This window comes from Onychostruthus taczanowskii, unplaced genomic scaffold, assembly GCF_017590055.1.
Source record: "Onychostruthus taczanowskii isolate IOZ18803 unplaced genomic scaffold, ASM1759005v1 scaffold10, whole genome shotgun sequence".
In the NCBI taxonomy this organism is placed as follows: domain Eukaryota; kingdom Metazoa; phylum Chordata; class Aves; order Passeriformes; family Passeridae; genus Onychostruthus; species Onychostruthus taczanowskii.
The window spans coordinates 17,708,953-17,736,196 of record NW_024496526.1 but is presented as its reverse complement, the minus strand read 5'-3'; the positions used below and the strand labels follow the sequence as shown (position 1 = coordinate 17,736,196).

The window sequence follows — 27,244 nt, the reverse complement described above, 5'->3', positions numbered from 1 at the left end:
CTCGTCAGGGAATGGTGGCCTGGAGCCCCAAGCTCCTCTGACCTGGAGCCCCAAGCCCCTCTGACCTGGAGCCCCAAGCTCCTCTGACCTGGAGCCCCAAGCTCCTCTGGCCTGGAGCCCCAAGCTCCTCTGCACAAACTCAGCGAACCCTGAAGGCCAGTTCATCCCTGCACAGGGGCTGTGAACCATCTCCCTCACACATCCCATAGATCCCATAGCCGCAGGGGGATTTCATTCACTGCCCACAACCACCAACCCATGCACAAACAGTAAATACATTAAAAATCCCCCCACTGAGCTGCGATGCAGAATGCAAGTTTCAACTTGTGCACCTTCAAAGAATTAACAACAGATTCCTTTCTGCTCTTTAATAATGAATTCATCACAACACCAATCAAAACATTAGATCAACTACAATGTTAATTGAAGGTTCACAAAACCACACTACATTTCAGTTAGAACACTACATGGGAGAGTTAATTTTACTTATTTCTTGAAAAATAGTTTAATGACTCTCAAATAAAGTAACAACTCCTGGTTTTATTTTCTCCACTAAAGACATATTTTAAATTATTTTTAAAATAAATTAAACAGGAAGCTGACTGGTCTTCAATTCCTAGTAAGGAAATTTCTTACTCACCTAGGTAAAATCTCTAAAATGCTGTGCAAAGTTTAAAAAAGGGGGGAAGATCTATAATAGATGGTCACAGAGACATTTTGGAGAAAAATAGCAATTTCTTTTTCTTAATATAGTAAAATTGCTTAAAATTAATGTAGGAAAGCATGTACAACAAAAGCATGCCTTTTAATATAAACTCTGTTAAAATGGCACCTTATTTAAAAACGCCATACTCAAAGAATGGATTTTTCCCAGCTTTCTGTAATCATCTTTGTTTTCCTGTAAGAGTGGGATGCCATGAAGAGGACCAGAAAGTTGAAGACAGCCCCAGACATTCTCCACGGATCCCGGCAGCCAAAGGCTCTGCCTTCCTGCTGGCAGGGAGGAAAGGCAAGGAGAGGCAGCAGGGAACTGGCCGGGCCGGTTCCCAGCAGACACCACTCGCTCCTCAGGAAGGAGGGCTGACTCACACAGCCCATCCTGAAAGGAGGACAAGCCTGTGCTGGAGTCACTTCCCTAGGCCTGGACACATGGCTGCTCCATGGCCGCTCTGGGCCTGGACACATGGCTGCCCCACAGCCTCCCTGGGCCTGGACACACAGCTGCCCTGGGCCTGGACACATGGCTGCCCCACAGCCTCCCTGGGCCTGGACATACGGCTGCCCTGGGCCTCCCTGGGCCTGGACACACGGCCACCCTGGGCCTCGCTAGGCCTGGACCCACTGCTGCTCCACGGCCTCCATGGGCCTGGACACACGGCTGCCCTGGGCCTGGACACATGGCCACTCCACGGCCTCAATGAGCCTGGGCACATCGCCACCCTGGGCCTGGACACATGGCTGCCCTGGGCCTGGACACACGGCTGCTCCACAGCCTCCATGGGCCTGGGCACATGGCCACCTTGGGCCTGGACACATGGCCGCCCCGTGGCCTCCCTGGGCCTGGACACACAGCTACCCTGGGCCTGGACACATGGCCGTTCCCCAGCCTCCCTGGGCCTGGACCCACGGCTGCCCTGGGCGTGGACATACAGCTGCTCCATGGCATGCAACCACGGCCTCCAGCCTCCCACGGCCCAGCTGAGCCACCATGACACACCACTCCCAGACCCTTCTCCTTCAGCCTCCCCTTTCAAATGACAGAGTCGAGACTCCACTACCAAAAAAGAAAATAATTAATCTTGTGTGAAAATGATGGACTCTTTGCTTCCTCCTGAAATCCAGGCCTCTCCTGTCTGCCTCAAAATAAAGGAGAGAGGTACTAAGGGCAGCAAGGCAGAGAGGAGCAAAGGTCTGAACGCTGCTGCCAGCTGCAGAGATTTAACTGACAAGACACTGGGATTTTCTTCCGTGCAAGCAAAAGCTTTGGGAAGGTCACCAGAGGCAGTTTTTGGCTGTCTTTATCTACCTCCTCCCCTCCCTCCACAAACCTCCCCCTAGCAGAATAAATGAGTATTCTGTTTGGATAAAAGAACATGAGAAGTTATCCAATGAACTAGGACATCTCACAGGCCTTAGGAAAAGCAGCTGAGAATCAGCAAAGCTCCCAAGCACGCCCAGAGATTGCTCGGTGCCATCATCCCCTCCAGCTCCATTCCCAAGTTCTGCCGCCAGGGCCCTTGGGAAGGGCCATTTCCACAGGCCCTGGCGCTGGGCTTGGCCGTGGTTGTGTGTTCACTCCCCATCTTCACTAGCATTTGAACTGCCTTGTTGTCAGCAATATTGCAATCAAGGCGGAGGCAAGTAGCAAGCGATAGCTACTGGCCATGCCCAACAGCCCAGGTTCACATCTGGTCTCTGGTCACTCGCACACAAAGCTATGCCAGGCCTTTCTCTTTTCCCACTTCATTACTAAAGTTCAAACCAGTTTAACTCTGGACTGGCAGTACATGCCATATTCATAAGGATTTAACGTCATATTTTTGCTTGAGACAAAAAACAACCACCAAACCTAACCAAAAATGCTGAAAATTCCAGAATTCTGACCCGCAGCAACACAAGCTCCCGGGAGACGTCGGCACGCGTGTTGTACAAGGTAGCAGAACACGCAGTGCCTGCAGCAGCTCCTGGCAGCGGGGTCCCACGCAGCCTGGCACACGGAGCTGCTGCTCCCAGCAGGGCAGGCTCCGGACACGCGGCTCCTGCAGCGGGGTCCCACCCACGGCAGCCTGCCAGGAACGCTCTGCTCCCGGGCACTGCTCTCATCCCGGGCACTGCCCTGGTCTGCTGTAAAGCTCACTGAACTAGCCACCGCTTTCCTGCACCAAACAACCAAATGTTGCAGGACTTGATTACTTTCAGCATCGCAATTAAGAAAAAAAACAAACCTCCCCATAACAAAATGTAGGCATTACTCACACAGTCCCATAGTTCAGAACTGCTTTAGCTCTTCGTCTGTACTAAATGTATTGAAATAATCTACATAAAGTGAAGCAGAAGTACATGAACTTCTTATTTATGTTTGCTGTTCATTTAAAATGCAGCTTTTCTCCAGAGTCTTCTCTCAGTGCATGCAGATTTCTACACTAAACAGCAAACACATTACTAATTAAGATTACTATTATTTGTACATAGCATATGCTGAATATCAAAAATACCTCAAAATGCACTACAGATGCTGTTTTGCTATTGCAAGAAGCTTCTATAAAAAGGTGGTGTATCCTATAACTTTCCTTGTTTACATTGAGTTACTCAATGCAACCGCTCATTATAAAAGGATCCTGCATTACTATTGAAACATGCAAACTCCAAAAGGCGTTATCTTGTTGACATTCTAAGAAAAATTAGAACAAATTCTCCCCTCGCACAGAAGATGATTCCCACAAAACTTTGTCCAACTGTGTTTCAAAGCAGAACTTCTGGTATCAGTACTGCTATTTGTGCTGAACATCTAACAGGATGAAAGGAAAAAAGACACAGTTTTTACTGGAAAGGGCCTATCAGCTTTTCTACCTTAATTAAAAATATTAATAGCATCTTATTTCAGCAGCAGCGCTTCACAGGCATTTTCAACAGAAGGAGAAAGTTACTGCACCTACCTTTCCACAGTCAGGTTACATTTACTTGCGTATAACATTGTAATGCTTAACAGAAACATTGCAGGATATAAATGCCAACAAAAAGCTTTTGCCCCCAACACACACTCCCTCCACTTTAAACGTGATGAACCTGACTGAATTACTCTCTCTTCATAAACTAAACAAGCACATTTAGCAGGTTCCCCATATCTCTATCGCAATGAACAAAGTATTTGATGTTGACCTCAAAAATACAGTTATTAGTTAAGGGGAAAACATTATCATCCTTGTCATCTCCTAATCGCGAAACTCCAATTTATCAAAAATTGACAATGCTGAAAAAACTGAAAAGCCAGCTCATGCAACACTAGTGCTCTCAGTCCAACCACACCTTTTCCTTCAAACAGGCGAATCTGGAAGCAATGACTAATGTAAAATTAACAGGGAGCGGGAGGCTATTTAAAAAAAAAAAAAAAGTACAAAGGTCTATGGGGCAAACAGAGGCATTTCAGAAACACTCAGTTCTCTGCCGGTGAACTGGTGCCGGGAGGAGAAATGGACCAGAGGGGGCTTGAGTCATCAACTCTGGTTTTTCTGTGCTGAAACAGCCTGGGTTCAGCATCAGCATGTATTTTATTGCTGCGAGACTTCATTTCCCAGCTCTCCCAGCCCCAGCCGCGGCAGTCGCACTCGGTTACCGGCACCTGCAGAGCACTTTCTGCTCCCGCACACACTGCAGCGTGCCCGAGGCACGGCCAGCCGGCGGCACGGCCACCCGGCCCCGCGGGCCGCGGCGGTGCCCGCACCCGGCACGCGCTGCCCCGCCGCCGGCCCCGCGGATGTGAGCGGAGACGGGCGGAAAACACCGCAAGAAGTTACCACGGCCCCAAGAGACGTGCTCCCGGTGCGCGGGCCGAGGATGCTCCGCGGCTCCCGGTACTCGGCGGCGGGAGCGCGGCTCATTCTGCGGTCACACGAAGGGTGAAAAACCCATGTTTAAATCCGGCGCAGGGAACACCGCGACGGCAGCGCGGCCAGGCACGCCCGGGAACCCCGCGGCGGCAGCCGAAGCCTGGGACTCCGGGGCACGCCGGAGCGGACGCTGGGCCCCGCGGCCGCCCCGCTCCGCCGTCCCCCGCAGCCCCCGCCGTGTACCCGCCCGGGGCCGCGCGGCGCTGCGGGGCCCCGCCCGCGCGCCGCGTCACGCGCCGCCCGGCCCGGCGCCCACCCCCATTGGCCAAGCGCGGCCTGGGGAGGCTCCCCATTGGCTGCTGCTCCGCGTTAAACCCGCCAATGGCGGCGCCACTTGAGGTTGCCGTGGTTACCGATGCCGTGTGGGGGAGACGGCGCGGACGGGACGGGACGGGACGGGACGGGACGGGACGGACCCGACCCGACCCACCCCAACCCACCCCCAGTTCACCTCACCTCACCCCGACCCGTGCCTGGGGCAGCTCCGCCGGGACAGCCCGTGGGGACGGGAGGCTGCTCCGGCGCCGCCCGCCCGACCCATCGCGGTGAGTGTCCGAGCGCGGCAGGGGCGAGCGGTGCGTGAGCGGGTGGATGGACGGAGCAGCCGGTTGCAAAATGGCCGGTGCGGGCTGCCCGCGATGGCCGGGCGTGCCCGTCCCGCGGTGCCGGCCGCCTCCTGCCCCGCCGGGGGAGCAGCCCGGAGCTCCGGGGGCTTCGCCGGGCCCGCCTGCCCGTCACGCTGTGCCACGGGCCCGCGGTGCCCCGCGTGGGCGCGGAGCTCGGCCCGGCTGGCTGCCCGCCCGGCCTGCCGCTCCCGTGGGCCGCGGCGTCGCGGTACCGGCGGAGCGCGCAGCCCAGAGCCGACGGGCCGAGCCCGGGTGTTTGGGAACGACGCTTTCCACACTGTTTGAACATCCTACCATTTTAAGCTTCCAGTAGCAGCCGAACTCTCTTGATGGCGTGTGAGGAATCACAGACGTACAAAAGAAAAGCCAGTATCCCTAAAACCGCCGTAAAACATTTCAATAACAGGCTTTGGGCGTGTTAAATGCTTGATCAGCTTTTTGCATCCCATGCCCGTCCTGGACTCGCCATCTCGGTGTGTCTCGGGAGTCTGGCTGGGGCCATTCCTCTCCTTCCCGGACAGACTGTCCCGGTGTAGCCCAGGTGTGGCTGGTTTCCATTTACTTATTCTCTCCTCCCGCCGTGCAGGTCCGATAGCGATCGACACTCTGCACTTCATTGAATGACGCTGTAAATGGCTCAGAGGAGCCAAATCCAAATGGCCACTGCAATCAGCAGCTCTTGCTGTCTCAAGAGGCTGCTTTATTCACCCCCTTCCCCTCTTGTTTAGATGGGATGGTGTAGAAAGCCTGCTGTAAAGGAACATGAAAAACGTATCCACATTGTCACTGGTGTCTGTTTTCCATCCAGCTCAGTTTTTCGGTTTAGTGTTTGATGGGGTGAACCGTCGTTTTACTTTAGGCATCAGGACACGTGAACTCGTGATGTGGTTTAAGTGGTGCTGATGCTGCAGGTAGAATTATGTCCTTCGTTAGCCTCTGCTTGGGAGGGAACTGCAGGTAACAAGGAGGAGGTAGCTGAACATGGAGAGCCACCTCTAAACTCATGTAGTCTCTTCTCTGAATTCCCCACTGGAATGCAATTGCTACATGGAAACCGTGTCGGCTATTGGTAAGATATTTAATCTCTGAGGAGTTTGTTGCTATTTTCATAGCTGTTTGTATGTTGAATAATGCAGTAGGAATACATTATGATGATATCCACATGGAAGATGCTTGGCAGCTGTAAACAGGAGTCTTGGGTCCTCACGGCTCTGAAAAATCTCATGAGTTATACCACGTGAACTACATATAAAATATTACCAAACTAAAAGGGTGGTGTCTGTCTAGGAAATGGGAAACAGGAGCTGAGGGGAATAACAGTAGAAACTTAGTAAAATAAGGAGTAGCAGGTGTGAAATAAAATAAGTGGGAGAAGGGTCAAATGAGGGTGGAGAGCTGGAGTAAAGGAAAGATAAAATGTGAACTAACTAGATCTAGAATAAAGGGAAGAGAAAGTGCAGGATGCGTGAGAACTGTGACCTTCCTTAGTTGCAAGGTTGCTTCTACCAAAGGTGTAGTGGATTAATTAAATTAGTTTCAAATCAGTCTCAACTGGTTTTCACCTGTAATTTGGGTGTTATTATGCTGGCTTGGCTTTCACAGATAACAGCTTTGGGGAAAGGAGGACGCTGACTTGCCCTCAGTAAATGGACCTGTTCCTGGCTGTCCTTGTGGGGGCTGTGGAAGGCACAGCCTGCGGGCAGGATGGGCACAATGCCATCCCCAGCCCGCCCCGGTTCGGGCTGCTCCAGGTGATCAGGAACAGGCTGCTCCAGGTGCCCGCGTCCCTGCGGAGCCGCGTTGCAAGGGCTCCCTGTGCTTCAGTTTCCCCTTGGGGCGAGATGGGAAAGGATAAGAAGTGCTGTTGGGAAAGAGAAAGGGATCTGGAGCGGGTTTGTTTTGGCACAGAAGTAGAAGAAAGAATTGAGAGGTCCTGTCAGATTTGGAAATATGTTGAAGGACTGTCAGTGGGGAAAAGCTGTTTCATTCTGCCTGGTGTTCGTCATACCCTCGTAGCTGGTTTATTTGTTTTGGCACCCCGAGCAGCCAATACATTATCTAATTGACTGCTGTGTCCCAGTGCAGCAGTCCTGTCCAACAGGGATGACATGGGCTATGGGAAGAGCCCCATTTTAACTTGCCAGTGCAATGTCATGGGGGGTGATTCTTGATTTCTTATCCTATTAGCTGAAAGTGGCCTTTGTCAAATATACGTTTAAATTCTTACATAATTTTTTTAATTGGCCGCAAACAAGAGTCCATTTTCTTTTTTATTTTTTTTTTTCACCTTCTTCTGGATGCAACTTGCAAGTGAGATGGTCTGTATCATTCTCATTTGGAAAGCCATGATTCCACTCTGTTTGCAATTTGCAACAACCTAGTCTCATGTTTTCCTTTGGGACTGTACTGGTTTCTCTAGAGCCTTTAATCTGACCCCTTAAACTGACTGTGCTCCTCTTGCTGTGGTTCAGATGGCAATGTTGTTGACAGGTATTTGCTAGTTGTCTTGCTGCTCTTGTGCTTCTTCAGCATTTCCAGTCATTGATATGTTTTTCTGCTTTGTTTAATCTATTCTGAAATTAATCCATAATTGAGTCGTGCTTTATATATATAATATATTCCACAGATGTTTACAGCCCTTGCAGAACATTGACATGCCTATCTTTTAATTTTAGTGATAAATATCACTCACAAAAGCAGTGTTGCTTTGTTTCTTGGTGGATCTTTTGTTTTCCTCTTTTTTTCTGCTTTTTATTTTGTTTTTGTGAATTTGGTTGGTTTGGTTTTGGGGGGTTATTTGGGGGAGGCTGGGGGCTGTGGTTTGGTTTCTGCTGGAAGCTAGTTAATGCTACCCACTTTAACTGTAATCTCTTCCAGATACTGAAATTATGAAGGTTTGGGGGAAAAAACACCTGGAGGAGAGAGTGATGCTCATGGCAGGCTAACACATGAGCAGCTGTTTAGTGCTCACAGGGGGAGTTATTTAGATGTGTAGGTTTCTTTCCTCTCATTAAAACCTACAGTTTGATTTCAAAAGTTACTGCAAACCATTATGTTGATGACACAGCAACTCAGTCAATCACAATACAATTGATTTTGGGTAATTTTGAAACTGTAATTTCACTTGGTATAGAAAGCACTAAATGTTCTCCTGCTTTTTATTGTTTAACTGGGGAGGTAAGGCACCTAACAGGTGTATTTCTGAGGAAAGTGGTGGGCTGACATTTTGCTTTTTCAGTGAGGGCTTTTATAGAAATGTGCTGTTTCAGACAGTGCCATTCAAAATTACTGCTCTGCTGTGGATAGATATTACTCTTTCCCAGTGGTAAAACAAAATATTGAGGGAAAACTACTGGATACTGACAGGTTGCTTGCATTTTCTTTTTTTTTTCTTGCATGGCTTTGAAGCACCAAGTAGGAGTATTTGATTGTAGATGGTGCACAATGCTCAGCATGACCACCAGCTTCCCTGTGCTCTGGCTCAAGCCCAGCTGCCATGGGAAGGACAATAATGCCCTGTAATGATATTTCTCTCCAGCTTTTCCAGTGCCAGCAACAGGATCCTGCAACTGTGCAGGGAGCTGCGTTATGGAATCGATCCAGCTTCCCCAGAAACCTCCCTGGCATACGTGCCCTCATTTTTTCAGTTGGATCAGTGGTAGCGTGGTCCCAGGAGTGGAGTGAGGGTGTTGTGTGAGGGGCAGCAGGAGAAGGGATGTCCTTAAGTGAGCTGTGCTGCTGAAGCCAGCTAATGGTGAAATCAGGTTTCATCAGGTGTGCACCTGTAGGTCCGGGTTCCTCTGGGATATTGCGGCACCTGGGAATAAGCAGGCAGCCTGGCAACAGCCAAGAAAATTATTTGGAGAAAAGATGGCAGGAAATGCTGAGTGAGATGTCCAGTAAAGACAAGGTCATCAGCAGTTGGTCTGTTCTGTGGGTTTTCAGGTCCTAAGCTTGTGATTGTTGTGTAAAAAACCTTAAAAAAAAAAAAAAAAAAAACCCAACCAAAGCCCAAAACAACTCTCCCCAAAGCCCACAAAGAAATAAAAAATCCCTCACCACCCCAGTTCTGAGCAATGCAGGTGCTTCTATCTGCTCAAGGACAGGGGAAGGTCTGCTAAAATCCTTTGCAGTTTCTACCAACTGCTACAGTTGCTGAACAAAATATTGCCTATCTTCTTACTAGTTTGTGTATGAGGCTAGAAAAAATGTTGAGAAATTAACCAAATTGTAATCTTTCTTACCAGAGCAGGGATACAGAATGTCAGGCTGAAGTCTAGGGATACTTCTGAATAAGGAGGCAACAAGGAAAACGTGTATGCAGAAAGATTATTTGATTCATGTTTACGGACTGTACCTTTCTGATGGCTGTGACTGAGAGGCCCCAGACAAGGATGAGTTGCTTTCTGTAGTGAGATATCAGACAACATTATGCAATAATTTAAAGTGAAATTGTGCCAAATGCTTCCCTGCACATAACTCTGTGAATTTGGCCTAGCAGAACTGGCAAAAGCTGTACAAAATGATACTGATGCTCCTGACAAAATAAGCTGCAGTGTCTCCTAAATCACATGAATTATCTGTCCCTCTGGCTTCTCTCACAGGCTGCAGACAAATGTTCTGCTCTGACTCCCACTACACTAGTCAGAAAAAACTCATCTGGGCTGGCTTGAAGGACAGTGCCACAGAGCAGGTGGTGGCAGCGCTGCCTCTCCAGGACCTCAGGGCTCTCCCTGCCCCTTGGTGCTTGCCCTGCTGTGTGTCCCACCTGCAGCTCGGGGTGGGCACTGGTGTGGGGGGCTCAGATGCAGAATTGCTCTCACGTGTAATAATTGCAGTTGTGCAGATGCTGCAGCTCCGCACAGCCACAGCTCCTCGTGGGTAAGCACGGAAAAGTGTCTTGGCTTAAGGAGGAGCTGGGCTTATTCAGACAGAGTCATGTTCCTGAAGCGCTGTTAAACTGTTCTGCCAGCAACATAAACCGAGCCAGCTGACTTCTGCCTGCAGCTCATTAGGAAACGTGTGCAGAAATTGGTCTGTCAGCAGGGCTGTGGGGAACAGGCCTCCAGCAGCGGGGCAGGGAACCCTCCCATACAGACTGGGGTTTGCTGAGTCAAAACCATCAGTAAGGCTAGCGTGAAAGTGGGGTAGGAGGAAATACTTTCATTAAAAACACTACACAGAAGGAAACAATAAAGACAGAGGCAAATGCAAAAGGTGAGAACAACTTAAAATTACCTTTTTAATTCCTTAAATAAGGAACCTGACTCCTGTTTCCCTTCTTGCTTTGCCAAAATCTGAGATCTAACTAGATATAGAAAATAAAGCTATCATGACTCTCAAACTGTGCATTTCCAATTGTGCATTTTGCAACAATGGAAACAAAATCACATTGGCTGGGTTATCTGGAGAGCAATGAGGCTGTGATTTAACAACTGGAATCCAGATATGTTGCACAGATTTTTTTTTTTAAATCCAGTCTTCAGTATGTTTTTGTCCTTTTTTTTCCTTTGAAATTGACTCAATGACTTCAGCCTGCTCTGAGCTTCTTTAACTGTCTTCCATTGAGCTTCTGCTACTACTTAGTATTGACTATTTCAGTGTCTGATGGTTTAGTACATGTGATGCTTCTTGCAGAACACACTGATCTGCTGCAGCTCCTTTTGAGGTCTAGCTCCTTAGCTAACCCTGCCTCTAAAATTGGATCCTCATTCCACTGGCCCAGTGGTGTTGTACGTGGGATCTGTTTCTGCAATTCCTGTGGCACAGTGTAATTCCTGCCCCTTGGTGAGAAGTGCAAAGCCCAGGTACTTTGTTGTGTTGCAGAGAATGTTGATTCTCTGCAGTTTTGTGTAACAGCATCTTAGCTTCTGTTGTGCTAAGTGAATTCTGTAGATTTAAGTGTTTTTTCTGAAGGATGCAGAACAGCAGCGGGTGAGTTGCTCACTGCACCATTCCAAACAAGCCTTTGCACACAGCCTAGCCAAGAGCAGGTATGCTTTATGGGCCAGGCAGTCACAGGTCAATTTAACTAAACATTTATTATTTCTTAAGTAATGGAGAAAATTGTAGGGTCCTATAATGGATAACTCAGCCTCACATCTTCCAATTATTCTTTCATATATTTGTGCATATTGCTTCATTTCCTAGCTTTTGTACACGGAGGTAATAAACAGAAATCTAGATAGACCGTTGATAAAAACAACATATGACAAAATTCTGCAAATCTCTTGTATTACAGAAGTCTGTAAATGATGCCTCAGAATTTTTGCCTTTAGCTCAGCAAAGCTGGACTTTGTCCAGGTCTTCCCAGCCACTTGCCAGGAATTGCCTAAAGGAGCTGTGGCTGCCCCTGGATCCCTGGCAGTGCCCAGGCCAGGCTGGATGGAGCACCTGGGACAGTGGGAGGTGTCCCTGCCAGGGCAGGAGGTAAAGCTGGATGAGCTTTAAGATCCAACCCCAAAGGTTCTATGATGAACTACTCAAAGCACCAGAGCATTTTCTGGTTTCATCCTCTTTCATGTGAACCTTGCAATGGCCAGGTGTGCTCACTGCAGCAGGCCAGCTGTGTTTGGTCACTGAAAATGGATTGTGCACATTTTGTTCAAAACAAAACAACATGAAATGCCATCTGACTCACTTGATCCAAGGTGATGTGGTGACTTTGTTTCCTACCCTTTCTGTGTCAGCTTACCAACTTCTAAATCGTTTACTTCCTTTTTTTTAACTGCTTGTTTCAACGTTTTCTCTAAGTGTTCCTAAAGTTTATTTTCTTTTGGATTTTGTAAGAATATTCCAAGAACGGAGGGGAAATAGAGTTCCCTTGTGATGTGCACATCCTCAGAAAGCAGATGAGCTATTCCCTACCCCTGCAGTGTGACAGAGCAGTCCATGAAGCTGATTGTTTTAAGTGTTACTCAAATTGATCTTCCTAATTTGGATTAAGTTTTACTTAATGAGGAAGTAATGAGATTATCATAGACAAAAAGGACTGTGTCTCTTTTGGGAACTACCATTTCTGAGACTTGACTTTATTTCAAAGAGAGCTATAATTCTTTCTTTAGGGGAATGTAAATTTAAATTACAGTCCAACAATGGGATTTTTCTAGAAACTGTTTTGACAGCGAATGATGGAAGTGTTATACTGTGTATTTTCTTCCTGTGGAAAGGATTGACTGCTGCAAGATTAACACGTTCTGGATGGGTGCCATTTTCAGATAGTTAGTTCAACTAAAAGAGAAAGGATCTGATTAAGGGATCAAGCTCATTATTTGTTTGTTATTTGTACTCCACACCCTACAATGGGAGTGAATCTTTGCCTCTTTTCCTTAACAATAATTAGGATCAGAGGGTTCAACAATTGCGTATTAATATGCCTTTTTTAGAAATGAAAACATGAAGTAGCTAAGCGATTAACATTTCCATTAAACTTTAAAATCCTTTAAAAAGCCTTCCACAAAATGTTCAAGGCATAGCCAGATACTCAAAAGAGGGCACTGAGAATAAGGGACTTCTGAGCTCGGGGATTTTTCCTGAGCTTGTATTTTCTAGGAACCTCTGCTGTAATGTATAATCCAGGTTCCTGTCGATGCTGTTCTCAGTGTCTGTGGATTTTTGGTGGTGTAGCCCCAGCAGTACATGAGGTGAGCCACGGAGAGACTGTGACACCTGTGACATGTGCTGTCACAGGATTCTGTGTCCTTCCTTCACACAAACCCGCGGAGCGCTGGCCCTGCTGCCACTGCTGCTGCTACTAAACTGTGTTTTCTGAAGGCTTGATTCATATTCTTGATTTTTTTGCATTTAATAACGTGAGTGATTTAAAGCATGCACAAGAAATTGTTTCAAAAGGCATGTGTGGCTCGTTATGCCTCCCTGCCAGAAATCCATCTGTCCTTTGCTTGATGAGCAGCACTTTAGCTGGGAGGGAAAAATGGCACTGGTGACCCAGATCTGCAAAGGTTTATGTATGCAGACAACTTGTTGAATCCAGACAGTGGAATTAGGCTCTTAAAATCACTGGTTAAACTTACTGGGAGCAGTCACTTGTGGAACTGGGGCCTGGGCTGGACCTGACTCATGCCCGGGGGCAGTATGTGGCAGGCACCAGGTTTTGCTTCTTCCAGGAATGCTGACTGACACTGGGGAGTTTAATTTCTATTCAAATGAAAGGAAGGAGAGTCTTGCCTCAATATTGGCTATTTCCATATGTAAGAATAAACATAGGTCATATACCTCAGACACCAGCAAGGGCTTACATTAAGAATGTACGAAGAGTTTGTAAGAATGTACTGAAGAGTTTGGTTGAATTGGAGATGAAATCTTTTAAGAGAACGTGTTTTTATTGCCTAAAGGAGTTCAGTGAATAGTGAAATACTAAATTGTCAAAGGAGTAGAAAAAGAGATTTGATAAACCTTGTTTTTTTTACTGCTAAGAGATTTAGCTGTGGTTGGCTGTAGGCAGTGCTGACTTGGCATTCTTGGGGATAGATTTCTATGTACAGAGACTTCTGCCTGGTGGCTGGTTGATCTTGTGCACTTTTTCTTTCTAAGATGCATCAAGACTCCCAGCCTAGAGCCTGCAATGAAGTTTGAGCAAAGCTTTGAGGCAGGGTAGTGGAATTTGGGCTTAGATGGACTTTTATAGTATTGGAGAGGTTTCTAGATATAACTGCATTAAAGCAGAAATAAATATAACTGGCAGTGCTTTTATAATTTTGATTAGTATGTTTGCTAGTTACTGGAGATGAAATGCAGACTTATATGGATCTTGTCCTTCTCCAGAACCACCTCAGCATTCACTTTCAGTGTGAGGTCATAACGTTGAATAATAGAAAATAATGCCTGTGAAAGGCTGAGATTGAATACACATGTATGACATCATTGTGGAAGAGAGAAACGGGTTGGCAAGGAGTGAATAAGGACTTGGTTCATCAAATACAGTAGCCCTAAATTTACAGAAAATGGCCAGTAAATTATTTTGCATCAGTTCTGTTCTCCAGATCTATTCTCTTGGTTTCTTGTAAAAGGAGGTGAAGCTAAGGTCAATATGTGTGAAGTTTTGTTCTAATACTGACTTTAAATCGGAAACATGTCAGTAGAAAGAAGACATTGACAAATCACCACATGAACAAATAAATAAATAACCCAGAGGGGTAGCTCTGCTGCTGCTAATCTTTCTGGTATCCATAGTTATTTTTCAAAAAGGACAGCGTGTCTTGTGTTAGAAGCTTGTCATTTAAAGCTGGCCAGATGGGCCCAGATTAGGATGATGGTTCCCCAAATGTGTAATACAGGAGAATGACGCTGATGCGGCAGCTGCGCAGGGAACTGTAATAAAAGGTTTTAATAGAGGGAAGTGCCTGTGATGGATCCAATCTTCTTAGAGCTTTTGAGCACTCCCAATTTTCCATCAGCGTTATTTTTGCCTTCATTATATGGTGCAGACGAGAGTCACTGTAGTGCTCCCTTCCCAAGTTTGTCAGTAGAAGCAGTGCTCAGATGATCAGAAACCAAACAAGCAGGCAGGAGGAAGACTGACTGTCCACAGCAGAGGGCTGGGTGCAGAGTGTCAAACAGCTCACAGCAAAGTACACTGTAAACTCTCTTCTGTTGCAGTCCCACCTTTTTACACGACTGACATTAACAGCTCTCTGACAGGGTAGTCCCCTTTAAATTTCTTCTGCTGGTCTTCCTTCCCACCTTCCTGTTGCATTGTGCCATCCTTGGAATTTGTAGGGATAAACTAGTTCATCTCACTAGAACAGTGAGGAAATAATTCCACAAATGAATAAGTTTTGCTGCTCTACTCTTTGCTGTGTTGCTGCTTGCTGTGGGACCAGGCCAGCATCAAAGGTATGACAAAGAGATGGAATTTTGTGAGTCTGAAATTTTGGCAGTGTGGCTGGGTTTGAGGGAGGGTTCATGGGGAGCCCTGCTGGACATGGCCTTTCCTTTCTGGTGTGACTCAGCTGTTGATTCAGTTCAGCTGGAACACCTCAGATGGATCTATTGCTTTTATTTCTGTGCCAGACCTGGGATGACACCAGTGCATGCTTAATTGAAAGTAAGGGGTTTGACACATACAGGACATTTTTTTTACTGTGTTGTGTACCTCATTGCATCTTGACCCATGATGATGTGGGTGCTTGACACGTGCTGCTCACCAAGAGCTGAGCCACTGCTGCCTGAACAACTGACCTGGTTTCACAGGTGCTACTACAGAGGGGGTTAAAGGCACCTAGGCAGAGGGGGTTAAAGGCAGTCTCCAAAGGAAGGAAAGTGGGATCTTTTCAGGCTTAATTTCTATAAAGCAAAGGACTCCTCAAAACCTGATCTTATATTTGGATAGAGGGACTCATATGTTGAAAAACACAAAGCAAAGAATAGATGAGCTATGTCACAGCATTACAGATTCATCAAGGAAATAGTTTTTTGTTTTCTTGGCTGCTAAATGCTATGAGGCACATGAAATCTCTCCTAAAGTGAAAGATAAACTGGAGGAATTTCTGTCTAATTACATTTTTAGTGAGATGTACCTCTTCTCAAAAAAACAATAGGTATTTTTGAAAGTATTTTTAGACTGCATCCACAATGTTGGTATTCTCAAAACATATGTTTGTTTCTCAACAGGTATAAAAAATAAAAATGGGTGAACTGGACCATGGAACATTGTTTTCAGCTCATAGGATTAGTGGTGGAGGTATGTATGCTGTCATGTTTAATTGTTTTCTCAGCTGTTTATGAAACACTCTGCAATTAATAGCCTCACGTAGGAGCTGTTATAGCACCCTGGTCATGGTTTGGGTTGGAAGGGACCTTAAAGCCCATCCAGTTCCACTCCTGCCCTGGTAGGGACATCTTCCCCTGTCCCAGGTGCTCCAGCCCCAGTGTCCAGCCTGGCCTTGGGCACTGCCAGGGATCCAGGGGCAGCCACAGCTGCTCTGGGCACCTATGCCAGGGCTGCCCACCCTCCTTTAGTTCCTGTCTGTATCCACCCTCCTTTCAGGCTGCAACTGGTGCCCTCATGCTGTCACTTACAGGTCCTGGCAAAGAGCCTTTCTGTTCCCATATAAGCCCCCTTTACATATGAAGAGGATGCAGTAAAGTTTCCCTGGAGTCTCCTCTAGCCAAAGATCCCCACCTCTCTCAGCCTGTCTTCACAGGAGAAATGTTCCAGGCCATTTCCATGGTCTCTGGGCCAGGTTTCTGTCCCCCTGTGCCAGGGCCTGGAGCTGGGTGTTGCTCTCTGCAAGTCCAGGTGCAGAGCAGAGGGGCAGAACACCTCCCCTGGCACCATTCATAGAATGAACTAATAACTCAATTCCGTGCTGCCTCTCCTGCAGGCCAGGCCCAGGCTGGCTTGCTGGGCTCCAGGGGCAGCTTGCCAGTTCACACCCAATATTTTTGCCCCCAGGATCCCCAAGTTGCTCTCCCCAGGGCTGCTCCCATCCATGCAGTGCCCAGTCTCTGCCTGTCCTGGGCTCTGCCTGGCAGGAGGGTTTGGAAAAGCCCTTCCCCAGCGAGGCATTGCCTGGAGATGTGTTGTGAGGCTTTGTGTAGGCATGCAACAAATGAAAATCCTGGGGGAGGCTTGGAGGAGGATCGTGGGGCGGCTCTGCAGGATTTATTTTACCTTTTACCCCTCTGTAAAAACACACGTCAGGCACAGCACCTCCAGCCATGGGGCTTAGTAGGGAATGTGGAAACATAATGGCCAATTTCATTAGTAAAGAAAACTGAAGCAGAGGTTGTGAGGAAATGCCCACTCCTTATCCCTGTAAGCCTCCTAGCTTATGTAGAATGACTGAGTATGTGTGCATGAGGGCTTCACAGTGCTAGGGCAAGAGTTCAGGTAGCTCATGTACAATTGTAATTGTACCTCCATTTTATACTGTCTAGAAAAAATCTACTCCTGTTGCTCAACCCATAGATTGCAAAAAAACATTGAGGCAGTTTTCCAGTCAGTGCAAGAAGGATGCATTTATTGTATTAGAAGTTATTACAATGCCTGTAAAGGCAGTTTAATATGAATTGACAACTAAATTCACATGTAAACTAAAGACTTTTGAAATTAACTTTTTGTAAACAGACAACTGGTTACTGTTTCTTATATAATTTTTGTTAGTATATTAGTATGTTTGTTTCAAATATACTATGTCATTTACCAACTAGCAATGTTGGTATGGAAACTTCCAGTGTTGAAATCAATGGTTCTGATTTCTATCTATAGAGTTTTCATTTTATGCCTTGCACTTTAGTTATTTCTCAAGAATTTGAAATGTCCTTATGTGTTTTATATGATAACTAGATAATTTGGTGGTTCCTGCCAGAAATGCTCTTTGCAGCCAGAAGTACAAACCTGTTGACTACAAACATCTGTATGAAATTGCTGCAGAGGCAAAAATGGCCTCTGCACAAATTCAGTTAAAGGTAGGATTTTTTATTTTGTTTGTAATTGAATACTTTTGAAATTCAGTGACCATATTTCTTTCAGCCAGAGAGGGTCAAATATGAAAGTTTACCATAGTTTTTTTTGTGTTTTGGGTGTATTAATGTCAATGTGGGGACTTTCTTCAGATCAGGGATGCAAAGTATTTGTGGATTCTACTTTCTTGAAAGACAGGAAAAATTGGTATTTTACTGCCTTGAGGAAATTCACCCAAACTTATTACATAATCCTGGGGGCAATGAAGAATGTGTGGGATTAAATGAGAAGGGAAGGCTGAAAAAAAAGCCAAAAAAAAGATATTCAGTGAGGATTTCCAAAAGTCAAGCAGAGGTACATCTTAAAAAGATTAAAAATGTTTAATAGCCATAAAATGCAAATTGGTATAAATTGGTGCAGAACATCTCAAGGGGTAAAGACAAGAAGAACCTTATTTAATGCTAGAGAAGGGTGAGTGAGAGAAAAAACCTACATACTTCCTTTATGATATTGCTTCTTGGGTGCATGTAGGTATCATATATCAGCAATTCTGGCAGATACTGCTTCATGGATTGGCAATACCAAATTGTACTAAATGTCTTCAAGCTTTATTGTTTCATCTTTGTTTTGTTTTTTCACCTTCTCAAGTGTTTTCCAACTGAGTAGGTAGTGAAATGTATATGGTGGAAGCTCCTGAGAGACTAGTATGTGTTCCACCTACTACTTTTTGTTGCTGATTCAAGCCATTCAGATTTTGAAGAGCTGGGTTCCTCTTCCTTTGAGGCAGAACCAAAGAAGCAAATGGTAAATCAGCTGCTGACTGCTTATGAAATAAAAAGACAGCTCAACAGGGAAAAATATAGTATTACAGCAGTTATGCATAAATGGCAATGCTGTTGCTATAATTTCAAGAGCATGTTGAACTTTACATACAAAAGTACATCAACTTTTGTTTCACTTAGTTTTAGAATTGGTTTGCAGATGTAACTATTTTCAAATTGCTTGAAATACAGTATTCTGTTTGCTTAAGTCTGATTTCATATAAGAGTTTTCATATTGTAACAAGAGAAAGAAGTAACAGTAACATTTTATGAAATAGAGGAAACTATACGTAACTTTTAAAGTGTGTAGGTATGTAAGCAATAAAAGTGAGACATTATCTTTGATGCAGAAGTGTTGCCACATTTCTCTTCACAGAGAAAAGCAAGGCACAATTCTTCCCAAGGATTTCTGAGATTCACATTCTCTGAACCTCAGAGAAAGGAGAAACACAATTCTTATTTCATTTGCTGTGCCTGTGTTGTGCTGAAGTGGAATACAGTGTGAAGGTTGTTTATCCAAAGTGGTGGTGTTTTGTTCCTTTGGCCTGTCAGGACCAAGAGTGTGTGTGTGTGTCAGACTGTGGGCCAAAAGTCACGAGAGAGTCACGAAATGTGTGTAATTCTGTGCAGTCACGGGCAGAGTGAGTGCTTGGCAGATTCAGTTAGATGTAATGTATGCAGTATAGAATAATATAATAAAGTAATTAATTAGCCTTTAATAAAATGGAGTCAGATGCACCATTCTCTCCCCTTCGTCGGGAGTTGCCTTTGATTTGATACAAAACTATTGTAGTGCAGAGATTGAAAGCGTGGAGCACGTGTGTTCAGGCTCCAGCGCGGGCCCAGGTGCAGCTCCTGTGAACACCTGGTGTGCCAGGCACAGGGACACAGTGTCTCCATGGCCCCTTCTGCAGCCTCTCCCCCAGTGACAGCCCCGAGGCAGGCCTGGTGCCAAGCAGCAGGACCAGCCGCCTTCCCATGGGGATGTTCCCTGCGTGCCTGTCCAGGAGCCAGGTACATCCACCCAGAGGCGCTGGGCTCCTCTGGTGTGTGTTCCTCGTGTCTAAAGCAGGATTTCAGCTCTGTGGTGGGTGGCTGAGGGATTGCAGAGTTTTCAAGCCCTTCCTGGTCTGTGTGTGAGTGCTGCAAGGAGCAATTGTGCACCTTTCCTGCTCGTGTCCCCAGCCCAGCTGGGGCAGGAGGGGGACACGCTGGGGGACACGCTGGTGTCTCTGGGCGTGTTTGCTCTGGAGTGTGTGAACATGGAGGGGCTGGGCTGGATCTGGGCAGCTTTGCCTGGGCAGGAGAGGTGCAGGTTGTTTCCACCTGTGGAAGTGGAGTCCCAGCAGTTTTCACGCGAAACGTCATTCCTTTGCTGAATAGATGGCGTGAGATCTTTATTCATTTCTCCCTGTTATGAACTAAGATAAGGTTTTCTCTCGTATTTTTCTTGCCTTGCTGCTGTTTTGCCATAGGACAATGTATCTGTGTGAGGAGGGGGAAAAAGGGTCAGAGCAGGAGCTGTGGGAGCTGCTGGGTGCAGATCTGGAGGAAAGGGATGGCAAGGGATCAGAGTGGGAAGGAGCTTTGTCCTCAGCACGCACCGAGAGGCCAGAGACTGTCACGGTGGCAGGAGGGTGAGAGCAAACCTCTCTCTCAGGCTTCTGATCCTTTTTCCTTCTCTGCTGCTGGCCAGAGTCACCTGGCTCCAGCTCAGCAGCCTTCCCCTGGCAGGCTTTCCTCTGGTTCTAGCAGGAACTCCATCTGTTTCAAAAGCAGGTATTCCTATTTTATCCAAAGTGTGAAGCAATGTTTTTGTGAAGTCCTCAGTTTGAGAGCCTCTCTAATTGGGTAGATTTTGTAAAAAACTCCTTTTTAGTAATACATTTTTGAAATTCTTTTTCTTGACATACTTTCAGTCTTTCATCTTGCCACCTGTAAGAAAGTATGTTTTTTGTTCTTCTGCTTATCCTTCTTCATCTTTACTTCCAGGGACATAAGGATGGGACAGGAAAGAAGAAAATTGACTGATTTTTTTTTCACTTTCTCCTCTCATTAATTGTGATTTGAAATGCAACGAACTTATTTAATGAAAATTGGTTACATTTGACCCCATTGTTTTTTGGAAAAACAGTTTTTAAAAAAGCTATTAAGTTCATCGTTCTGTGTTTAAAAGTTTCTATGTGAAGGCATTTGATAAAGCTGTTGAATGTGTTCAAAGCACAACCTTTAATTTTCCCTGCAGATTAAAAAAGCAGAGCAACTTTCAAAAATTAGCAAAGAGCAAATGCTGCTGAAACAGCATCGCCAGGTGTGGTGGCAGGAGCATAAAAGACTGAGTGAGAGCAGGTAAGGGCTGAGGAATCTGAATGAGTGGTTACCAAAGAGACAAGCAGACAGAGTTTTGGGCTGGCATAATTGATTCAAGGGACACTGAGAAAAAAAATACTATAACACCTGATCTGAAGGTATTTTTGTGTGGGGAATGAAGGTTTGTGGTCCACATGGAGAGGGCTCTGTGACGTGAAGAGCTCACCTGAGGGCAGGGGGAGCAGGAATGTTGCTCTCGGAGCCTCCGAGGTGTTCAGCTGTCTGCAGCATCTGAAGACTGTGTCTTTGTAAGAGCATCAAAAGTTTTCAATCCTTTTAGTTCCTTTAGAGGCTGTTCCTAGGCTGTGAGTTGAGGTCACAAAACAGGGGACATTAACAGTGCTCTTGTCCATTACCCCGTGTACTCAACAAGAGCATTTGTGGCTTCTTTACCATCCTTGTGTCCAAGTCCTTCCCTTCATATCTTCCCAGGCAAAGAATCCCCTTTTTCATGTAATTATTATACAAAAAATTTGAGGCTCAATTTGAGTATTTGAGGCTCATCATTCTTGCAAATGTAATGAATAATAAATGAAATCTTCTGCAAAACACGTGTTCATTTCCTTCAGGCAAAAAGCAGAAGAAGAAATGAAGACTTTTCTTGATGAAGAAAGCCATAAGAACAACTTTTTTCTTGATTTGAGGGAATTGGGTAAGAATTTTTTATTCATTCCTTAACTATTTTTTTTTTAATAGTCAACATTATCTTGGTTGTTTGTTGGGGTTTTTTAATCCCTTCCTTGACAGGTTTAGATTTGCAGACCACAGTGCTGTGTAACATCTTTTGTGTGTTTGAGAAAACTTTATGTCCATACAGAGCAGAAATTATCCGAGGAGTGGGACACTTATCAAGCAAACACTTTAGTTCCTGTCTGGCAGCTAAAGGAGGATTTGAAACTCAAGCTGTCTCAAGTGCAGCGTTACCTCTCAAAAGAATCTTGTCAGAAACCCAAGATCAATTCAGCTGAGGTGTTACAGCAGGTTGGTATTTTCACTTTATTTTTACAATTTACTATCACCATATTTTTGGCGTTTTCGTTTATTTTTTTTGTTGAACTTTGAGACTATAATTTACATGCAGAGTGTGCCATAAACCCCCCTTCTTATCATGGTGTAAATCTGCTCGCCAAAATCTGTAAAAGTGTAGCAGTGCAGGGCTGGAAATCTGACTCTGTTTCTAAATAAGAGTTTTCATGTTGTAGCGAGAGGAAGAGTAACAGTAACATGTTTCATGAAACAGATCAAATTTATGAAGAATCAACAGAAGGCAGTTTTGGAAGGTCTCATCCTTGAAAGTCTGGCTTTGGAAAGAGAGCTCGAAGAGCACAAAGAAAATGTAAGCTTTTCCTTACAGGTTCAAGCAAAAGTTCATTGAGGGGGTAAATACGACGCAGAGCAGTGTCCTGAGCAGCATTTCTTCATTGCAGGCATTAGTGCACCCTTCTGAAGAGAAAAACGGGCTTTTCCTTGAGGTTCCCCCCGAGCTGCAGTCTCTGGAATGCCCCTACCCTGACCTGAAGGCTTTGGTGATCCAGGAGTACCAGGAGCTGGCCAGCGGCCACTGGGCGAAGCTTCGGGAGGTGGAGCAGCAGCTGGCAGCTTTGCCTAGGTAGTGCCCGTGTGTGCTGGCCCTGGGCAGGCTGAGCTGTGTACCTGAGGTGTGCTGTGGATGTGCTGGGTGCTGTGCTGGCTGTGCCACCCGCTCTGCTGTGCTCTGCTGTGCTCTGCTGCGCTCTGATGTGCCCTGCTGTGCTCTGCTATGCTATGCTCTGCTCTGCTCTGCTGTGCTGGCTGTGCCACCCGCTCTGCTCTGCTCTGCTCTGCTGTGCTGGCTGTGCCACCCGCTCTGCTCTGCTGTGCTCTGCTCTGCTGTGTGCAGCTCTGCCCAGCCCTTGGGCACTCGCTGTTCTCACGCTGGGGGTGAAGCCCGACCTTGCCAGAGTCACCAGCTGAAATTATAAGCAATGTGTTTGGGTTAAGGAACAGAGTCTGGTGTGCATCAAATGTCCTTTGCACATGCTCTTGCAGGAATGGAAATTGCTCCTTCTGTATGGAATTAGCAAGGTTATGACAGACAGGTACAGTCTTTTTCCAAGGCACACCTCCAGGGCTTTTATCTATCAAGCAGATAAAAAGGGCCAATCTTTTCACAAATTTTGGATCACTGCAGTAATTGTCATCATAGAGAAATGTAAAAGATGCGTATGGCTCTGACTCAGATAACCAAAAGGAGGAGAGATTTTTCTGTAAATGAAAATGTTTATTGAAAGAGAAGTATTCATAATGATCTAGAAATGTCACAAACCTGTGCGTTAATAATATAAAGCTTAGCCTTTCTGCTGAGGCTGTCTGGAGTCCAGGAGGCACTGAGTTGCAGACATTGCATGGCCTTTGACTTGTTTTTGCCATCTCCTGATATTCCTTTGGATGGCTTCAGGTTGTCAAAAGACTAAGGGGTAGGGCAGTGGAAGGGTTTGAAACCTGGACAGGAGAAACTGGGGAGAGCAGGAAGGTCTCTGAATTTCCTTGGTAAAACCATCACATATTGCTTCCAAATTGGTTTTCTGTGTACACATACAGTGCAGTGTTTGCTCTGTCCCTGCTGCTGAATGAGTCTGCTGTGCTGAAACAGCTGAAGATGCTGGCTGCCATAGAAAGGGATGTGATGATCTGCTAATCTTTTGTACAGATTGTACAAACATTCTGTGTGTTCAGGTGTGGCACCTGAAACATATGTTATTACTGAAGCATCCTCACTGTTAGAGTGTGATACTTATTGAAAATTGTTTTGATTTATCCCACCAAATTGTTTTGATTTATGAAGCCACAAATGGCAAATTTGAGCAGTTCTTTTGCTGTTCTCTCTGATATTTTGTTATGGTTTCTCTTACAGAAGAAGTTTTAACAACCTCAATGAGAGAACCTGTGACAAATGGTAAAGCACTAAATAAGTACAAGGTCTTTCTAGCAGTTTTAATAAAATTTGTGTCAAAGTTTATGATCAACACAGTTTTGGTGAAAATTCATAATTTAAAATCCTTGACTTATGCAGCATGTGTGCTACTGAACAATAGGCAGACGTGGATATAGACAACATAATTTCTGAAATGTCTGCCATAGAGATGGAAGAAGAGCTTGGGTTTGTTTTCAAGCCTTATACAGGATTACAGTATTTTGTAATCTAAAAGGGTATGAGCTTAGGTCTGGAGCTAGCTAATTTTGCACCAATAATTAAATAATATCAGGACTTAAAACGGTGTATTTGCAATGGAAAGAAAATCAGCTGTATCCTGAACACACGTGCAGTGGCACTTTGAAGGAAGGAGGGTGTGATCTCTGGATGGGAAACAGGCAGTGCTGGGGATGGGCTGGTGGTGGGGCAGGAGCCTGCTGGGGCTGTCAGAGACCCAGTTTGGGACAGTGTGCCAGTCCTGAGAACTGCAAATGGAGGGAATCATAAATGAACCACCAGCAATCATCTCAGGCATTTGATTTAAAACTAGACCTTAGGGACTTTTGTTTGCCTTCTGGTCTCCAAATCTTTGATGTGTTGCTCATTTATGTTCCAATGGTTTTATCCACAACAGGATTAAAAATGAGTTTTCAGTTTTAAAAAAAGAAAGACTTTGTTCCTATAGCATTGCTTGTTTCCCAGGTATGGGTTTGTAAAACTCAACTCCTTACATTTATATTGGCTAATTTGCATGGAGATATCCTGTGAGTTTGCAAAGATGCAGCCTTGTGATTGAAGTATTCTATAATTCATCATGCTAACTGTGATCCAGCTGGCACAGATAATGCTGTCAGAAATGGAGTGACAGGTCCTCAACCTTGCTGTGTGTCCCCTGTGCCCTGCTGGTTAATACATCCTTAACAAACCTTTGCAGTTACTGTCATTGCTCTGTGCCCAGAGAGACCACACATCCTCCTGCAACACATTTTTCTTATTTTTGTGATTTGAGAAGTTGCTCGGTAGCACATGATTCTGTGATAACACAATATCTTGGTCACTTCAGCTGGGTCACTTGGCCACTTCACTTCCTCTGTCATCATATGTTGATTGTACAGGAAAGAAACCTTCAGTTAATACTACTCTGGCACTGCACATCCCATTTTTTAGCAGTTCAGACTGTCTGGAACAGAGAGTTTGAAAAATGTACATAAAATGTTCAAGAAAGAAACTTTACAATAAGGTAGTGTTCTGGTCTGGCCTATTCTGTGTGATTTTCATTCACACTAGAATGCACATTGCAGTAGTCATTACTTTTAGAAAAGGAAGAAGAGCTTGGGTTGGTTTTCAAGCCTTGTACTGGATTACAATATTTTGTAATAGAATTTTTTTTTTCATGTTGCTGAAACACAAATTTCTGTGTTTGGAAAATACCCAGGTTGTGAGCTATCCCACAAATTGTGGGCTTGGACTGATGTGTGTTAAAATGATTTTCTAAGCACTATTATTTTTTCCACAATTTCTAAGGATATCTGAATTATTTAAATCACTGAAGGATGAATGGAGTCTTGCAGGCTCAGCTCTGCATCCTGTGCAGCATCCTTTCAGGGGAATGGCAGAGCAGGACAGAGCCAGTTCAGCTCCTCTGCCAGGCCCCTGCCAGGCTGCTCCTGCTGCAGTGGGCAGTGCCCTCCGTGGCAGCAGGGCTTGGCTTCTCACTTGGTGGCACTGTGTGTGTGGCACGGTGGCACTCTGTCACGGTGGCACTGTGTGGTGGCACTGTGTGTGTGTCATGGTGGCAGTCTGTGGTGACACGGTGGCACTGTGTGTGTGTGTGGCACGGTGGCACTGTGTGTGTGTCACGGTGGCACTGTGGTGACATGGTGGCACTGTGTGTGGCATTGTGGCGCTCTGTCATGGTGGTACTGTGTGTGTGTGTAACGGTGGCACTGTGTGTGTGTGTCATGATGGCACTCTGGTGACATGGTGGCACTGTGTGTGTGTTATGATGGCACTCTGGTGACATGGTGGCACTGTGTGTGTGTCACGGTGGCACTCTGTAATGGTGGCACTGTGTGTGTGGTGACATGGTGGCACTGTGTCTGTGTGTCTGTCACGGTGGCACTGTGTGTGTGTTATGATGGCACTCTGGTGACATGGTGGCACTGTGTGTGTGTCGTGGTGGCACTATGTGTGTGTCACGGTGGCACTGTCTGTGTGTGTGGCACGGTGGCACTGTGTGGTGGCACTGTGTGGTGGCACGGTGGCAATCTGTCACGGTGGCACTGTGTCTGTGTGTCTGTCACGGTGGCACTGTGTGTGTGGTGGCACTGTGTCTGTGTGTGTGTGGTGTCACGGGCACTGTGTGTGTCACGGTGGCACTCTGTCACGGTGGCACTGTGTGTGTCACGGTGGCACTCTGTCACGGTGGCACTGTGTGTGTCACGGTGGCACTCTGTCACGGTGGCACTGTGGCACTCTGTCACGGTGGCACTGTGTCTGTGTGTCTGTCACGGTGGCACTGTGTGTGTGGTGGCACTGCGTGTGCCCGCAGACGGTCGCGGCAGCGCTGCTGGTCCCCGCTGCTACCGCGAGGGATCTGCGGGATTGCAGCGGGGAGAGGGAGCTTTCCTGGAGCTGTTGGTATTCCTTGGAGTGTGTAAGGCGGGGATTAGTGCTGGGGAAATGTGTTTCAAAGGAAGCAGCTGCCTCGGGGCTGTGCGTGCGAGACAATTGCTGTGTTTCAGCTCTGAAACGAAATAAAGATTGTGCTGTGCTCTGGTACAATGCTGCATACAAGAAAACCGAGCTCTACGTTTAAAATTTGGGTCAGGCATTCGGCCTGGAAAATGTTTGTCAATATCTTGACAGTGCAGAAACTTGACAATACCTTAAATATTCATGTCAAATGCGTTGGCGCTTTTCAGACTTGTTTTAGATGAGGTATTCCTTTCTGCAGTTTTACAGAAGTGTGAGTGAGGTGACATCTCAGATTCACTCAGCAGGATATGTTGGGATTCTCCATGTGTTTGGTGGCTATGAATATGCTGGGCTGGGTCATGCTCTTTTGGTTTTTTGGTTGGTTTCCCCCCCACTATTTTTCTATGAGCAGCTGACAAAATCTCAGCACAGCTGACAAATTTTGGCACAGCTGACAAACCAAGGCATTGGCAGTCAGCGTGTCCCTGCTTACAATAAACTACTTGTAGCTCTCTCTCCAGCTGATTGCTCCCCAGAGGATCTCCCACAGAAATGTCTCCTTGTTTTGGGCAGTGCAGGGAGCCCTGGTTAGCTGGCCATCGGAGGAACACAAACCAGCAGGATAGGAGCTGGCCGGGCTGCAGCATCTCCCCTGCTCCCAGGTCCTGGGTAGTGCCTGACCAGGGTGGATCCCACCCTGCTTCACTCCTCTCTGTAGGCAGAAGAGCCCTGCTTGTTCACCA

At 46.1% G+C, this 27,244-nt stretch overlaps 1 protein-coding gene across 1 annotated transcript in view; it reads left to right on the top strand.

Moving 5' to 3' along the window:
* The first annotated feature begins 5,084 nt into the window (after window positions 1–5,084).
* The window catches only part of CCDC148 (coiled-coil domain containing 148), a 47,996-nt gene continuing 25,836 nt past the window's right edge, over window positions 5,085–27,244 (top strand). Inside the window, exons 1-8 of the mRNA XM_041408232.1 lie at window positions 5,085–5,152; window positions 15,866–15,935; window positions 17,544–17,665; window positions 20,727–20,830; window positions 21,421–21,503; window positions 21,669–21,832; window positions 22,092–22,187; window positions 22,279–22,460. Of these exons, the coding sequence (XP_041264166.1) occupies window positions 15,881–15,935; window positions 17,544–17,665; window positions 20,727–20,830; window positions 21,421–21,503; window positions 21,669–21,832; window positions 22,092–22,187; window positions 22,279–22,460 (806 nt within the window). The 5' untranslated portion in view covers window positions 5,085–5,152; window positions 15,866–15,880. The remainder of the gene's footprint in view (window positions 5,153–15,865; window positions 15,936–17,543; window positions 17,666–20,726; window positions 20,831–21,420; window positions 21,504–21,668; window positions 21,833–22,091; window positions 22,188–22,278; window positions 22,461–27,244) is intronic.